Genomic DNA, 18040 nt, shown 5'->3' with positions numbered 1-18040 from the left:
CCCCCCCAGCCTATGCCCAAAATCCCTGAGACACACCTAACCTTTACTAAGGTCCTATTACCCCCCCCGAACTTATTTTATATGTAATATTTTACCCCTTTTTGGCCTACATGGCACTGTCTTGTGGGCCCAGCGCATGTTGACATTTTTTTCAAGGATAGTGCCACGTAGGCCGAAAAGGGGTAGAAAATTATATATAAAATAAGTTCGAGAAGTAATAGGACCTTAGTAAAGGTTAGGTGTGTCTCAGGAATTTTGGGCATAGGCTAAGGGGTACTTATGCATTTTCCCATTATTTTATTCTAAAGTGGGAGTATTAATTGGCATATGTATAGTAATTGTTGTCCGATGAAGGTTGAGAGAAAAGTTAGGCCAGACAGAGTAATGATTGGTAGCACACGTTAATATTTATATGTTAAAATTTGATTGGGTCATGGGGCTGTTAAATTGTTTTCTCAGTTGTTTATGTTCGTAGTTGGGGTTACTGTTAGTGGCACTTAAGTAAATGTTCCAATGTTTCTATAGTTATCTTGGTATGACTCAAGAATATATTAAATTGATTATAGAATTAGGTGAGTTTTTGGGTTTAGGAGAGACACAGAATAATATGAGTGTTAATAGATTCGTTAACTTACAAATTATGCATATCTACTTGATAGATTGGAAAGGTTCGGAGTCATGGAAGAAAGCAAAAAGTATTGGAAAAGTAGCTTGCTTGACTTCGGTTCTTCGGTGGAGGTAGGTTATGGTTTATTCTATTTGATAGATAAACTCTTAATAGCGATTGATATGCATTGAATGATACTGTGAAGTTCTCTATGTACTTGATTGAGTGATTGTGTGGCTTGGTTGTGTGGTTTGTGATTGGTCTAAAATCCTGAGACCGTGAGATTTATAATCTGAAAACCTCCCTATCGAAGTGATGCCTTGAATAAAGAAGGCTTGATGTAATATTATTAATGAATTGAAAAGTGATGATAATAAGTGATAAATTAATAATATTATTGGATCGGAGTGTCACGTTCCGACACGATATTTTTGGATCGGAGTATCACGTTCCGACACAGTTTTTTTGGATCGGAGTGTCACGTTCCGACACGATATTTTTGGATCGGAGTGTCACGTTCTGACACGGTAACATTAAAGGAAAAAGATATTGAATTAACTTAATGTACTCAATCTCAATGAACGCATTTCCCAAACGAGTGTGATGTGGAGGCATGAGTCCTCGTGTGTGTGCTTGATATTGTGATTGATTACGTACTTGCTTCAACTGTCACTTGTTCATGTTGTTGTTTCTTATCACCTGCTAAGTGCTATAGTTGACTTTATACTATTATTCATTGTATATTAGTTTCTATTTTGGGTTGGCCGATGATACCTACTCAGTACATGTTGTCCCGTATTGAGCCCTACTTGTATTTTTCTTTGTTTTCCTTTTATGGAGTGCAGCGAGTGTACCAGCGACTTTGACTCCCCCTCAGCGCTAGCTAGTCTCAGCATATCAAGCTCCAGGGTGAGCTATTCATTCCAACTCGTGTTGGATTCTCTTGGTCATGACATGATGTCCTTAGTTTTCGGACATAAACTATTTTATTCATTTATTTTGGTGTTTTTAATACTCTTAGACTTAGTATTTGAAGATTAGATGTCTTTGATGTGATGACTTTCAGGTTTTGGGGATAATGTGTAATTGACTTTAGAGGGTGATTTGATTGGTTACTTTAACAAGTTTTGAGCTTCCGCATTTATATTGTTATTCGTAGTTGAATTATTGATATATGTTGGGGTTAGATTCCTTGGTTCGCCCACTTAGGAAGTTAAGTGTGGGTGCCACTCACGACTCGGTTTGGGTCGTGACATTTAGCATTCATAATTTTTCCCATCTGACAAGTAAAACCTCTAATCAAGAACTTGAACATTATGCAAGCCTCAGGTGCTGGCAGTCTGAACTCATCAGCTTCTTCTTTAATATTGAGCTGCAATTCTAAATCACCATCCTCCTCCTCTCTTTTCCTTTCATTCATCATCAATAGCTTTTGACTTCCTTACAAGATCAGTATCATCTGCATCTGAATCAGAATCGGAACCATCATCTGCAACATAAATGACAAAGCAAAGAAAAATAGCCTGTTACGAACCTTGTTTCACATAAGTATCCCAAACAACAACAGAAGTTTGCCTTTTCACCAACTTATATCACAAGAATCAATAATAGCCTCCATCAATATCTCTACCTAAACTGATAATCATATAACAATTATTATTTTTAATTTCAGAATAGCTCATTTTATTATCACACACAAAAACAAATATATTTAGCTAATGTTGAGAATTCTGCCGCCGAGCCCCAGCTTTCACCAAAAATTACACTATTTAGTTATGTCAAAATTTTAGTTTTACAGATATAGTATATGTAGACTTCCTTTATGGCTTACAGGTAGGTGCTTCAACTCTTTCACCTCAAATCTAAATGAAATTCTTCTCCCACTCTCGCTCACCTCTCTCCTCCCTCTCCCAATCTCGCTCGCCTCTCTCCTCCCTCTCCCAATCTCGCTTGTCATATATACAACCAATCTCGCTTGTCATATATACAAATACATATGTATAATATACAATTATCTAACCGATATACATATACACTTCACCTCTCTCCCACTCTCCTCCCTCTCTCACTCGCCTCTCTCCTCCTTATAACATGTAGCTACGAATTGTAATTATCAAACAATAACTATGGAGAGTAATTAGGCTATTTTTAAGTGGCTATATGCAAAAGTTCCTCAATACTGATTGTAAAATCTTAAAAAAAAAATTTAAAATTTATGATTGTCACGTCATTAAATAGTTATCAAAAATTATATTTTAAAAAATAATACCCGGAAAGTCAATTCAATAAAGTTGAATAACTTTTAAAAGACATAACAAAGTTAAATAATTGAATGCGATGATCAATTATCTAAAATTGAGTGAAAATCCAAGTTTTTTACCCTCCAATATCTACTTCCATGTTATTATCAATTTGGATAACTAAATCTATGTTGATCTGCTTCGAGAAGTTGCACTAAAATGTCTTGTGTCACATGTGGAATAAGTCTTTTCTGGAGGAGCTTGAAATAGAAAATTAGATCTTTCTAGAATTTCATTTTAACCTCTCATACATCATATATGATTATAATTTTACATTATATAAAATCAAATTTACGAAAAAAATGTCATTTTTCGTTTATGCTATGAGTCTTCTATATAATTGAAATATTATTCTTGCTTTACATAGACATATAAGACTTAGCTTCCCTATCCAAAATTTAACTTTCTCATGGAATTTGTCATATTCGATCAGCAATCAGATTGAAACATCATAAAGAATACAAAGTCTATATATATATATATGAAATTTAATTTTCTACAAAAGGCTTACATATTGGAGGGATACAAATGAGTGCATCTATGTGGAGAAAGATCGATAAAGGATCTCAAGATAAAGGTGTTTTCTGGTATAAAAACATGTTTTGAAAGATGAATTCCAAAAATTACTTACTTAGCATAGGTTAGATGTTCAGCTCGAGTCGTGGTAAGTATTTTGAATTGGAGTTTAAACTTTATACGTTAAATGTTCAAACCTCAACTGAAAATACTTGCCACGACTCATGCTAAATCATTTAACATATCCCAAGCAAATAGCCTTTGGTATTCGTCTTTGAGAGCTTGTTTTCGTACCAAAATACACATTTATCTTAAGATCGTTTATCGATCTTTCTCCTCATAGATGCATTCGTTTGAATACTTCCAAATTGCGCTTATGAATTATCTAGATCATCGTCAAATTGATAATATTCTTCTAGTAATGCTTGATAGATTTTTGGTTGCCTCCATTGCATAATTTATATTTGTAGTAGCTTGAGCTCCTTTTAGCAAATCCCAATTGGATGAATCATAATGTAGCAATGAAGAGTGAGTGTAGTGCAACATATTCATTGATATGTACAAGCCAAGTTAGCTTGTATGTTAGGGCAATGCGATACATTACATAAGTAGTTGCAATAACACCTGCATCTAAAATGTAGATTTGTTCAAATAATTAGAAAACTTTTTGGTTTATATATAAGAAGTGAAAATTTGTTTCTAAAATTTCTCCCCAGACCACATTTTTCATATGTGCTAAGGAATTAATTTACCATATTCTAATTGGAATAAAAAACAAAAAAGAGTTGGGATTAAAGAAGTAGAAACTTGGATTTTCTATTTATACTTTAATAGGGAATTGATTATTACATAGATGCTTTTGTCAATTACTGAAATGAAATCTAAGTGTAATTTGATATTGGATTGTTTGGTAGGCGGAATAAGGTCTGATATCTCAGAATTAAGATAAATTTATATTGTTAATTAAACACTATATATATCTAATCTCAAACTTAATTCTGAATATGATCAAATCTTATCTCACCAAACATTGAATTATAGTTGAATAACATTTTGTTTTTAGTAGTGTTACTTAACGATAAGGATAATATTGGAAGAAAATAATAAACTTCTATTGTTTGACTAAAGAGAACAGATAAAAAAAATCTATTTTTAATAAATGGAACAAATAAAATGAAACGAAAAGCATATAAAATATAAAAAATTTATAGATTTTAAATAACGTGATTTCAATTAAACACAAACACATACTTCTCTTTTATCCATAATAAACACATCAAAAGATCACCAATATTAGTATATAAAAACAAGAATGAGCATATCCAAATAGATGGTAAATAAAGATAGATTTTTGGTTAATAAGAATTAATACCTCAAAATTCAAAAGAGACCTTCTTTTAGCCTTAGGAAGGCTTGGTGTTCCTCTTGAGAGTATTTTTCACTTCTTAATTTCAGAAAAATAATAGTGCATTTATATGTACTATGTTGGGGAGTTGGGGACCCAGTGTTCATCCTCCTCTCTTGTCTTCATCCACTTTATTAATAATTTATTATTATCTCTCTATCAATTTTATGATTCACGTTTTTAAGTAAGTCTTAAAAAGAACAATCTATTGTACATCTATTGAGTAGTAATTTAATTTTAAAATATTTATTTTATTTGTAATGAAATTATTTATAGTTATACAACTATGACTTATTTTAAATCATAAGTTTCGAAAATCTCTTTTTTTTAAAATTTGTGTTAAATCAAACAACATCACATAAATTGCGATGAAAAAAGATGATTAATATTCTAGCTTTTAAAAGTTGATTCTAAATAATTCTTCTTAATTCTTAAGAATCATAACATACTATTTTAGTCAAAATTCCTCTTAATTTTTAAAATTAAGCAAATTCCTTAATGTAAATGCTTAAGTCTAGAACATTACTATTTTGGATTTTTAAAACGTATATCGCGATTGTTATATTTTAATTAATCGAAAAAAAATTAGTAGCTTCGTGTTCCACTCTTTCGCGATTGCTTACGTAAAGGCTTAGATCAGAACTAAATAATATATTCATTTATGACAGATTGGATCTTAACAAATAGACATGATTAGATTTATTTATTAAGAAGATAGCCTTGAAAAATATATAGTATGGTATTTTAGCTGCTAGAAACAAAAGACTTGTCTAATGGTACTATTTCCAATTGCTAAAGATTTCCACATCATATAAGTGACATAAAGTGTAAATGAAGACTATAAATTAGGGGCGGCTTGAGTTTTTATGATTTAAAATTTAAATTTTAATAAGAGACCTTGAATTTTAAATAAATAATATTATTAGAGAATAAAGATTAGCGACAAATAAAAAAATTATAACTGAACAATACAAATTTTATGTTAATCTTATTTAGCTATAAATTATAAGAAAATTCAATCATGTAGAAGCTTTTAGCAATGAGTTAGCTAGGAATTGCTAACAAATTTATAGCTAATTTCATTTTTTAAGTTTTTTTTTTTAAGTTATAAAGTTATAATCAGATTTATATTTTCTAGTTGACGTATTAAATTTTTAAACAAATAATTTAAAAACTATCAATATAGCCAAATAAGAAAAATAGCAATTACTATACTACTTAAAAGTTAAAACAATATTATCTAATTCTAGAAGTTTCAAGACTTGATTTCAAAATATTTTTTTGGCTACTTCAAAGTATTATTTATCAAAATTTGAAATATGAAGTATGTACTTTTCAACTATATTTTCTTCTAGAATAGTAAGATTATAAGTTTGACGCTTTGATTTGCAATATGAAAATTCTTGTGGAAAAAACTATGAATTTTATGAATTATGCTCCACCATTTCTCTTTTCTGCATTTTTTCTTAATTTTTGCCTGGATTAGAGATATATATCATAGTTTAAAACAAATGATTGATATTTAAATAATCAAAGTAAAATTGTGATCATGTGATTAAAATAATTAATTAATTTCATATTGTTGCTTCTAAAATATTTTTACAACCCCACAATTGTACATTTATATTATATCTTAGCTTTATATTGTTTCTAAATATATTAAAAACTTTTCTTTCTTACCTTGAGTAATTAGAAAAATGATGATAAAAATTTAAAGAAATTTACAAAATAATATTTGTCAGAAATAAAAATTAAAAGTATGGCATGATATATTTTAAATATTAGGATCAAAACAAAGGACCTATTATCTAGACATGGGTTCTTTTGAATACTCAAATAAAAAAATAAAACTTTAACTTATATTATTTTTAAAATAAAATAAAAAGAACGAAGTAAGCATATTTTATGCACGGTAAAAATTTACTCCAGTCAAGAAAGAATTTTTTAAAATATATTTAAGAAATATAAAATGTAGATCTAATTTTTTATGAGATTGTAAGAATATTTTAGGAGTAAATATATGAAAGTAATTAATTATGTAAATAATTATTAAGACTTATTTTAGTTAGTCGAATTTTAATTATTAATTTCAAATTATGACATGTGTATTTAATTCGAGCAAGAATTTGAAACTAAAAATAAAAATAGAGAAGGATCGAATCTCTATATTTATAATTATAATGTTCTAAACTTCTGACAATAAAAACTAGAGAAAATCACACCATATATATTAACTAATAAAACATATCAAAAGTTTTAACAAGTTTTCTTAAACTATTTTTAAATTGAACACCAGTTTTCACTCTTGCCATTTTTGTTATTTTTAAACTATTTAAAAATTATATACAAATAATTCAAAGTAAAATCATAAATATGAATAATTAATTCTCTTAAAATTATTTAAAAAATGTAAATGAGAGGTGAAAATAAAATAAAATTTCCAATGACTCTCTTAAACTTTGTACAATCCACTTATTTTAGTGAGTAAATTTTAGGTTTAGCAAACATAAAAATTATATTTGTATATGTTATAGCTATAGTTTGTATAATTGCGCTCCATAGCAAACTTTATGTTTGCTATGGCTATTAATCTGTATATTTCGGTATACATATACATAAAAAATATGTATTTGGGTCTATTTGTATATTTTGGTATACAAATGGGTCCTGTATTTGTATATTTCGGTATACAAATGAGTCCTGCATTTGTATATTCGGTATACAAATGAGATGACCAAAAACATGGAATGTTTACTGCGAATTACAAATAAAAGAAACTATGACTATAACATTTAATTTGAATTAATAGTTTGTTATTTCATACAATTTTTTCTATTTTAAACTATAACAAAAGGCCCAACAATTCACTTAATAGCGATAGAATAGTTATAATATAAGACATATACACTCAATTGTAGTCCTGCTCAATTGTATACAATGTGCGCGCATATTATATGTATAAGTATGTATAAATATGGCATTGAATGTAATCTGGAATCCGGAATAGTGGAATATGAGTAGTAGTACCATACATCAAATATCGGATGAAAAACTTAAAAAAAAAAAGGGACATGACATTGAATGCAAAGAAGAAGCAGGCTGGATCATCCATATTGATCTAATTCATGAACAAATAATGGGCCTAGGTCAGTTGAGTCACATTATTTCTAATTTATTATTGGGCAAAAAATTTAAGTATACATATTAAGTACCATAATTACGACTATATAGCAACACTTTTTTTTCCACCCAAATAGCATTAGTTTTTTTTCAAAGTTATGTTTTAATAATAATAATAATAAAACATAATAAAACACGTCCAATTTAGTGCTCCAGCCGTTCCCCTTTTTTTCTCAATTTTTCATATTCAACGATTTGCTCAGATTGGTTATATATATTCTCTCCTAACAATAAAAGGTTTCTTAACAAAAATAAAAATCTCTTACTACTCATTCTAGACGCACTTCAATCATGGATACCAATAATTATTCAATCCTAATTCACCATAAAGGACATTGGGACGCATCAGGTAATATTGATAAATCAATATTTGATTGTTGTTTTTTTAAGTGATTTTTCTACGTGAAAAATCATGATCGTTATGTTGTAGTATACTATGTTGGATATGGTTTTTTTTGTTACAATCTAACAAACGACGTTAAAAATGGTGTAATTTTGAAGCTTTTAATTAATGGGTTTTTTTTGTTATTGTTTAGCAATTTCGATTATTTTTTTTGGGAAAAGTTTTTCTTTGGTTTGTTTTCTAGGGTTTGTAGGTTAAGAATAGAAAGCAGTTTTAGTGCTTATGGTTAGTAAATTGGTTGAATGATCGTTTTTAAATATTGAACATGTTGGTCGTACAGTGTGATGTATTTCTGATTTTTAAGGTGTCATTCAGAATGTTAATGATGGTGTGCATATTGATTATATTTTGGTAGATAATTTGGATTGTTAAGTTATTGGGTGAAAATAATAATATTTAATTGGTGTCATTCAATTTGTTGTTTTTTTGGTACATAATGATGGTGTCATATTAATTCTATTTGTTAGAATATTTTATATTGGTAAGTTATTTGGTGTAATTGATCGTTTTTATTTACTAAACATAATGGTCTGCCAATTTGCTAAGATTCTGATTTTTATGGTGTTTTTCATAGTGGAGTTTTTGGTACATAATGATGGTGTTCATATTTATTCTGCTTTATATAGATCATTTTGATAACTCAAAAAATAACTTAATAGTGTAATTTATGAATTTTGTGGCACATATATTGAATAATTATTGGAGAGAACTCTTTAAATCAGGCTATATTATTTTAATACATTGCATTGACCAGGCTGATTGATGAGATTGACTTCAAATATGTTTTGATCTAAGCCAGGTAGATATGTTGATTACGATATTGAAGGAGTAACATATGATGCAAACACAAAACATGAAGACTTAATTACTACTATTGCTTCCCAATTAGGTGTGGACACACCAATATTTCATTTAGAACTAAAATATGTTGTGAGTGGACCATCTCCACCAATGAAGATTCATAACGATATGGGTTATTACAAGGAAACAACCAGGCAAACCACCAAGCAATGACCGTAAGAAGGGATTCAACGAAGGAAAATACAAGAGGAGTAAAGTTACTTGTAGTAAATGTGGTACATCAGGGCATAACAAAAAGACTTTCCCCAAATTTGCTTATCAGAATTAACATTGTTGTATTTCAATTATTATTGTTGATGTTTTCTTTCAACAATTCTGAATTTTTTTAAGACTGATAAATGCACTTTTATCTAATTTGGTTACTCTTGATTAGTTTATTTATATTATTGATGATTTAATTGGCATATCTTTGATATTCTCATGTTTGACATACAAGTTTGATATTGTCGTGTTTGTCATACAGTGTTGTGTTCTAGGTGACTTAGATAAATGCAACATGTTCAAAAAAATTGTGTTGTAATTAATGAGTGAATGTTAGTGTAACATACCAAAAAAAATGTAGCACAATTGGTGTGCTTATTGTGAAATAACACAAATATTGATAAAAATTGAATTGATAACATTACTTAGAGTAAAAATTTTTTTGTTTGGAACCAAAATTAATACACATCATTAACGTAAATTTTTTGGTATAATTTTGGAGAAGTACAGAAAAATGTTAACAAAAATGGATGTAAATAATGACTATCACGTACCGATTAGGTGTACTTGTGATGAAATATGCACAAATATTGGTAATAAATGAGGGGTATATACTAGATGATATTATGGTATAATATACTAGCCTGAAACATTGAATACCCTTAAAGCTAGTTAAAGTGAAAAGTTTGGTTTATATTAGACATCATTAACGTAAGAAATTATGTATAATAATGATAAAAATGTTAAAAAATAATGGTTTCACTATAAATACCCAGCACATACACAATTGGTATAATTGTGTAAACAAAAATAATAGTAAACATTGGTGTATATAGTGGCTGATATTCTGGTAATTTATACCGACATGAAAAAATAAATGATTCTGTTTTAAATGAAATGTTGGTATTACATGCCCACATCATACATCAAATCTTTTAACTACTACTTACGTTAAAACATGTAATAATGCTGGCATACAGTGTCTGACATATTGGTATTATATACCAATCTCACACATAGTTATATTATATACCAAAAACACACATTTTTGATTTATAACAAACTCGCAATAAATTCTCACAAGAAATTAACCAACATAATGAACCAAATAAAGGTAGTTAAACTCCAAAATTAACACAATATCCAACAATGATATTCTGGTAATATATACCAACATGAAACATTGAATATGAAGTATATGAAGAGTTTAATTAGACGCTTGGCAGTTGAAGGAAATTTCCTACAAACTATCTCACCTATGGCTACATCAACTTTATTGGTAACATAAAAAAATTATATCAAAAAAGGAAGAAAATAAATATGATCCCAATAATAATCAATGAAACCTGTAGATATGGAACTATAATAGGAGAGATAATATTGGAAAAATTTAATACCCTAATTATACTCCATATTAAATGCACGTTAATCAAAAAGCATGAGAGAGAAAAATCTGAAAAAATAAATAAACTTAAAAACGAAAATTAATTAATTTGTTATGTATGTAATTTAAAAACTATGTTTGTAATTAAATAGAAGTACATTGATATTTTGTTAATTAAAGTCTTAAGTAGTATACTTTTGTAATTTTCACTTTATTATTTTTCAAGTATGAGTATCCATTCGAATTTTCGCTCCTCATAATTAGAGTCTGTTTGAATTGATTTTTTTATTTTTGACTTTTGACTTAAAACTTATTAGATTGATCCAAACACTCTAAAAGTACTTTTAAATTATTTTGATTTAAAAACAATTAAAATAAGTTAATTCAAACAGGCTCTTCTCTCTCTACTTTATAATGGGTAGAAATTGAAGACTCATTACTTATTTGTGGCTGATTTGGATTAGGTTGGTTGAACTTTTTTGAAGCACACCAATTTTATTAACTTTTGCAGGTTTAGATTGAATCTAACTACTAAAAATTGTTATTAGAAGGTGGGATATCAAATTTAAAATCATATGGAGTTGATGTGGACCAGTTTGGATCATTGTAAAACAAAAATGTATCGATGAACTTTTTATGCAAGTCCTGGTCATGCGTTGCCAAGACCTATGAATAAATTAAATTTGTTCTAAAGTTACGGTATATTTCTTCTTTTTCCTTTTCTTTTTGTTGCTTTTGGTCTTCCTTCCTTCTTCTTTCATGATAAAAAAAAATTCAAAATTTTGATTTAAAAATTTATCGTATCGCAAACGTGAATCATTTCAAGTGAATTACATATCAAAGAACTCGAAATGTCGAGAAAATTTCATATCTAAAATTCGGGACTTCCTAGAGGTGATTTTGAGTTGGTCGAAATTGAATAACCAATGTATATTTCATGTATAATTAAGTTATATTTGAGTGTATAATAATGTATACTCAGTGTATAAGTAAACTATATTGTCTAATCAGTGTTTATTTTCTATGATTTTTTACTATAAATTTCGCAAATAGCCACTAAAGTAAACTTAATTAGGTTTCATAGCTATAATTTGCTAATTACGATTTGTAGCTACATGTTAGAGGTAGGAGGAGATAGGCGAGCGAGATTGGGAGAGGGAGAAGATGGGCGAGCTAGAGAAGGCATAGAGTGGAGAGAGACGAATTTTATATGTATATTTGTCGAATTGTATATGTAAATCTGTCAAATAATTGTATATATGTAACTAATATACATATGTATTTGTATATTTGGCGAGCGAGATTGGGAGAGGGAGAAGAGATGCGAGCGAGAGAGGACATAAGTGGAGAGAGGCGAATTGTATATGTATATCTGTCATATAGTTGTATATGTATAATTTGTATTTTTATATGTATATAAGAGGAGAGAGGCGAGAGAGAGGAAAAAAGGAGAGAGATGCACATAATGATAGCTAAAATTAAGTTGCAAATGGTAATTAATGGAAACTATAGTTATGTTAGCTAATTAACTAGTATATATTTGCTTATCCGCGTAATTTTTTCTTTTTATATATAATTAAAAACATGACTATATTTATTGTAAATTAGTTACTTTATTGTATATATTTGAAACTATCATTTTTTATCAACATAAAAATATCATTGTGCGTTGGTGATGTTTATACGAAAGAATTAAGGTATATTTATAAGGAGCAAAAATTTTGTTGTTCTTAACAAACAATATCGATAATTTAGATTTTATTGGCAAGAGCTGAAGAACCCTGAATTAGCTTTATGTAATTCTTTTGACATGCTTGGTACTTAATTCCAAAAGGAGCTACGAGTCTCTTTCGTGCATAACATGTTTTATTCACTATTAATTATTATGTTAGGTAGGACCAAAATAAATAAAAATCTTTGGAGGATCTTGGCGTATCCAAGATGGGGTCTTCGAGTTCACGTGAACTCATGTTCTCCTTCCAAGATCATATATATATATATATATAATTGTATTTAATTTAGAGCAAAACTTAAAAATCATTTAATCAAACACCACTTAAAATTTATTAATATTAATAATATTTTAATATTTATTTACAATAATGAGATAATTTACGATCACAGAAAAATATATAACTTATTTTTCAATTAAAAAAAATTAAAATCACTTAACTAACACCACCTAAAAAATAATATTTATAAATAAATATTGAGCATGTATACAACACTAATTTTTCTTCACTAGTATTAACAAAAAACAAAGTCATGGTCAAAGAATATGGTGCAGTGAATGAAACCTCTCCTTTCTTAACAAGAAGTTTCAAATTCAAACCCTCGATATGAATTTTTTTTTATAAAAAGCGCTTCCCTAATAAGCGAAATTCAAGGAGCCCACAAAATATGAGTCCCGATGTTGCCTCACTATATCCTCCAAAAGTCAATTTGATTAATTTTTAAAGTTAAATTAGATTATATTAATTCGATATTTTAAACAAAAAATTTAGATATTACAAAACTATATGAAAAATATTATAAATTGCATTTTTTTACATATTAATTTAGTGAAAAAATATATATTGTAAAATGTTAGTCAAAATTTTATAGTTTGACTCTATAAAAAGAAATAATAACAAATAAAAGTGGACAAAAAGAGTTGTTGGTGACAAAAAAATTTTATTATGTGCCTCAGATAATTAACTACACAAGTTGTACAAGACGTTAGTATTTTATTTCACAATTAGTGACCCAAAACTTATAAAGACCCAAATCACCACGCAACTTGCATTAATTGCATGAGACACAAACAAAAAAAAACAAAAAATTCATGATCAGTTTGAATATCCTAGTTCACCCTCAACTACTCATAAATAATTTCAATATCATCAATAATTGAGGTTAAGATTAAAGTTTTCGAAGCTATCATATTAAAGATAAAATTAGAACTATTATATTTTGAGTTATATATGGTTATGGTTATTGCAAAAATAAAGAAAAGTGAGTTAGAAATAATTTATAAGCAAATTCTCACTTTAAGTAAGATTTAAGAAAGTTCATTTTAAAATAAAATTAAAAATTAAAAAATTAATTTTTACAAGCAAGTGGGTTTGAAGCAGCGGGTTTTGGAAACGAAGGGGTACTCAACTTTTCTTGAAGATTAATTACAGTGTGTCTATTGAAAGGGATTGGATTTTAAGAAATTTATTATATATATATAAAATATTAAATTTAAAAATTAATTATTATTATTTAAAATTGTTATTATAAAATTTAAGATTCATAAAATTAAAATTCTAATTTCTTCTCTGAATTTGACGTTTAACCATGACAATAACTTCTTTATCTTCAATCATGTTCTTAAACAAGTGGTTCTTCCATCATAGTCTTACAGACGCAACGCGTTTTATTAATTTGTAGTGAGATTTTATTTATTTTTATTTGACAATAAATTTTAACAATAATGTATCCTTTCACTTTTCTTAAAATTGTTACATAAGAAGGAAAATGTTATATAAAATAAAATAGAGATTAAATATTATTAACGTTCCTACTGTGTACCACGTTTTACACCACATGAAGAACATAATTTCTTATCAAACTTATACAACAGAAACGAAAAAAATGACTGTTTCAAGTTTTTATATGTAAAAATATTTAAAAAAATTAATAAAAATGACATAGAATTAAAAATAACTTTGTAAGGGCTGCGAATTAAACTAATTTATGAGTGGTAAGTTCTCCTTCATTCTTAACCAGATGTTTCAGGTTCGAAAACAATTTGTTTGTGCATATTAATGTGTAATTCCAATTTTATTTTTTTAAAATTATGTACTTCCTCCGTTCTAATTTATGTGACGTAATTTGACTTGATACAGAGCTTACGAAAAAAAGAAAGACTTATAAAATTTATGGTGTAAAATAACTCATAGATGTTTATGTGACTATAAATCATTTCATTAAGATAAAATGAGAATTTTTTAACTTAAATTATTATTAATATATAGAAATACATCATTTTTTCAGACTAATTAAAAAAAAAAGTAAATCATACTACCTCCCTCCACTTTTAATTGTCATGTTGCGTTTTTTGAAAGTCAATTTGATTAACTTTTAAAGTTAAATTAGATTACACTAATTTGATATTTTAAACAAAAAAATTCAGATATTCAAAACCTATATGAAAAATGCTATGTATAAATTGCATTTTTTTTGTATATCAATATAATGAAAAATTATATCGAAAAATAATAGTCAAAGTTTAATTCTATAAAAAAATTATGATAATTAAAAATAGACGGAAGGAGTAAAAGCTAAAAGGGAGAGAAAGTAGCATTTAATCCACTTGTTAGAGCAAAAACAAGGGAGGATTCAAATGAGATCCCACAATGGACTTGAATTGGTGTCATTCATTAATGCACACCTCTATTAAACAACGACTGCCTTTCATTTACTGTTAATTAGTATAAGAACTTTATTATATGATGAGCATTTGTAATGTTTGGATATAACATACCACTCAGTTCTTTTTAAGTTGTCATAGTTTTTTTTTTGAGAGTCAAACGATATGAATTTTAACTAAATATTTTTAGATATATTTTTTCATCATATTGATAGAAAAAATTATAATTTATAGTACTTTAATTTCCATATAGCTTTTGAATATTTAAAATTTTATTTTAAAATATTAAATGAATGTAATCTTATTTAGCTTTGATAATTAGACAATTTGACTCTCAAAAAGCGCAACATGACAAACAAAAAGGAACAAAAGAGTACCTATTAACAAAATAATAACTGATATGACTATATTATCACACTATTCTTATTAGTTAATATTTAGTAATAAGTCTTGAAAAATGATTTGGAAAATATATGAAAAAATTGTCTTTTCTTGATACATATTAAAAGTGACAAGTAATAAAAATGAAAATCTCATTTTAAAATAATGGACAGGTAAAATTGAACGGAGGATGGATTATTAATTAACTTAATGGTATTCTAAAGCTTTATAAATAGCAGGGACACACTTTCTTAGTTTTAAAAGAGAGCCAAGTAACTAGCAAGAAATTAGAAGGTATATTCTGATTTTCTTTTAATAATTCAGTATTGCATGGAAGTAGCTTGCTATATGTATATTTTGCTTATAAAAAGTGACTAGTAAGTGTGGAATATGTTTTCAATTACCATTTTAATTAACTTAGAAAACAAATATTACTTTTTTTTTCTTTCAAATTTTACATTTTTTACGTCCAAACATCTACTAAAAAAAACTTATTTTTCTAGAAACCATTTTCCTTCCTACGGGTCGTTATAAGTTTGTCATTTGAGCTCAAACTAACACCTATTTGTTCAATTTTGTTTTTTTTTCTCTTCACTATATAGTAACTTTAAAGAAGAAGAAAAATGGTTGGATTTTGTGGTGAAGTGGAGATTACACGTCAATGTGCCAATCATCATCCTTCTGTTTGGGGAGACCATTTTCTTACCTATGCTAATCTCTTGGTAATTAATTGCTTGATTTATATTGTGAATATTATTCATGATTTTTAACAAATCATATGTATAGATAGCATAGTAACAAATTTTGAAATTTACTTGTGTAGGGAACCAATGAATGGGAAGAGAAGGAAGATGAAGACCAAAAAGGAGGAGTGAGAAAAATGCTAGGGATGGCTCCTTCCAATTCATTGCAAAAATTTGACCTCATCAACACAATACAATTGCTTGGAGTGGCATACCATTTTGAGCATTATATTGAGGAATCATTGAGTGAAATCTTTAATGATTATGAAGAATGGATTGGTGAATTTGGTGAAAGTGACCTTCATGTTGTTGCTCTAAGCTTTCGATTACTTAGTCAACAAGGTTATTATGTCTCATCGGGTACGTACCCCCCTCCCCAAACATATATCAACTAGACATTATGCGATGAGTTTTAGTTGTTGGTGAAAAAATATTTGCATAATCAGATCACTTATATGTTTCTGAGCAGATGCTTTTAGGAAATTCATTAACGAGCAAGGAAGCACTAGCCAGGGACGTACAAGGATTATTGAGCTTGTACGAGGCAGCGTAATTCAGAGTACATGATGAAGAAATTCTGGATGAAGCAATTAATTTCACCACTACTCATTTGAAGCTAATTTTGCCTAATTTGAGCGATTCCCTTGCGACTCAAGTCAGTAACGCACTGAAATTTCCAATCAACAATATTATAGTGAGGGTAGGAACAAGGAAATACATATCATTTTACCAAGAAGATGAATCACACAATGAAATGTTACTAAATTTTGCTAAATTGGACTTCAACATCTTACAAAGGTTGCACAAAAGGGAGCTATGTGATATCACAAGGTAATTGACAAACTCCCTTATTGAGTAAGAAAATGATGAAATCCATTGATAACAAACTCTCAAAGAATTTACGAGAAGTATTTGTACATACGATTGAGAGATCACATGGCATTTTGATGCATATCATCTCATGGTTTTGCATTACATCTCATCATATCGTTTATTCTCGTTTGATTGTGTGCTTCATTGAGGTTTGGGCATTACGTGACATTTGATTATTCCTATTTGGTGAAAGTTGACTAATAAGTACAATGTAGACTTGTAATATTAGAGAATGATTTCTTATATACTCCTATCATTACTTCTTCGTTATCGGTCTATGAGAGTCACGACCCAAAAATGGACGTGATGGCACTCATCTTATCCCACCAAGACAAGTCAGCCTAAAACTCAACCATTACAATAAAATGCGGAAATTTTATAATCAACTCAAAAATACCCCCAAAATCTGGTTGTCACGTGTACAAGCCTCTAAAGTATCACAATTGAATCAAAAGAAAAATACAAGTCTCATATTACATTGTTTCTAGAGTAGAACAAGATCATAAACAAAAGTAAGAAGGTCTGCTGAGTTGACAAGCAGCTACCTCACAAATCTCCAAGAAGTCTTGGAAAAGAAGAGAATGACAAGTACCACAAAAATCCAGACTCGTAACCTACAAAAATTTGTAGAAGCAAGGGGTGAGTACCAAACCACACGGTACTCAGCAAGTAAACCTCTAAACACGAGCTAAGGCGATAGAATACAAGTACTCCTTACACCCCAACCGAACCTTCACAACTAAAATTTGTATAAAACTAGCCCAACCTAACAGTTCACAATTTACATAGC

At 28.4% G+C, this 18040-nt stretch overlaps 2 protein-coding genes across 2 annotated transcripts in view; one reads left to right on the top strand and one right to left on the bottom strand.

Moving 5' to 3' along the window:
- Window positions 1-4862, bottom strand: part of LOC102592987 (25S rRNA (cytosine-C(5))-methyltransferase nop2-like) — an 8083-nt gene extending 3221 nt beyond the window's left edge. The window contains exons 1-2 of the mRNA XM_015303605.1: window positions 4796-4862; window positions 1867-2096 (exon numbers count right to left, since the gene is read on the bottom strand). Of these exons, the coding sequence (XP_015159091.1) occupies window positions 1867-2030 (164 nt within the window). The 5' untranslated portion in view covers window positions 2031-2096; window positions 4796-4862. The remainder of the gene's footprint in view (window positions 1-1866; window positions 2097-4795) is intronic.
- Window positions 4863-15830: 10968 nt separating this feature from the next.
- On the top strand, window positions 15831-17098 carry LOC102599128 (beta-caryophyllene synthase-like). Its single transcript, XM_006363704.2, has 4 exons — window positions 15831-15928; window positions 16237-16356; window positions 16458-16737; window positions 16847-17098. The coding sequence occupies exons 2-4, from the start codon at window positions 16258-16260 to the stop codon at window positions 16942-16944; spliced, it is 477 nt and encodes a 158-aa protein (XP_006363766.1). The 5' UTR covers window positions 15831-15928; window positions 16237-16257; the 3' UTR covers window positions 16945-17098.
- The last annotated feature ends 942 nt before the right edge of the window (window positions 17099-18040 follow it).

This window comes from Solanum tuberosum, unplaced genomic scaffold (genome assembly GCF_000226075.1).
Source record: "Solanum tuberosum cultivar DM 1-3 516 R44 unplaced genomic scaffold, SolTub_3.0 scf00458, whole genome shotgun sequence".
Lineage (NCBI taxonomy): Eukaryota > Viridiplantae > Streptophyta > Magnoliopsida > Solanales > Solanaceae > Solanum > Solanum tuberosum.
Note: the sequence above shows the minus strand (reverse complement) of the source record. Positions and strands in the feature narration are given on the sequence as shown.

What these genes read in the sequence shown, in the direction of transcription:
- LOC102599128 (XM_006363704.2), top strand. Translation starts at nt 16,258, where the DNA reads ATGGTTGGATTTTGTGGTGAAGTGGAGATTACACGTCAATGTGCCAAT. An exon ending in TTACCTATGCTAATCTCTTG is followed by an intron (nt 16,357 to 16,457) that starts GTAATTAATTGC and finishes TTACTTGTGTAG; the next exon opens with GGAACCAATGAATGGGAAGA. An exon ending in AGGTTATTATGTCTCATCGG is followed by an intron (nt 16,738 to 16,846) that starts GTACGTACCCCC and finishes GTTTCTGAGCAG; the next exon opens with ATGCTTTTAGGAAATTCATT.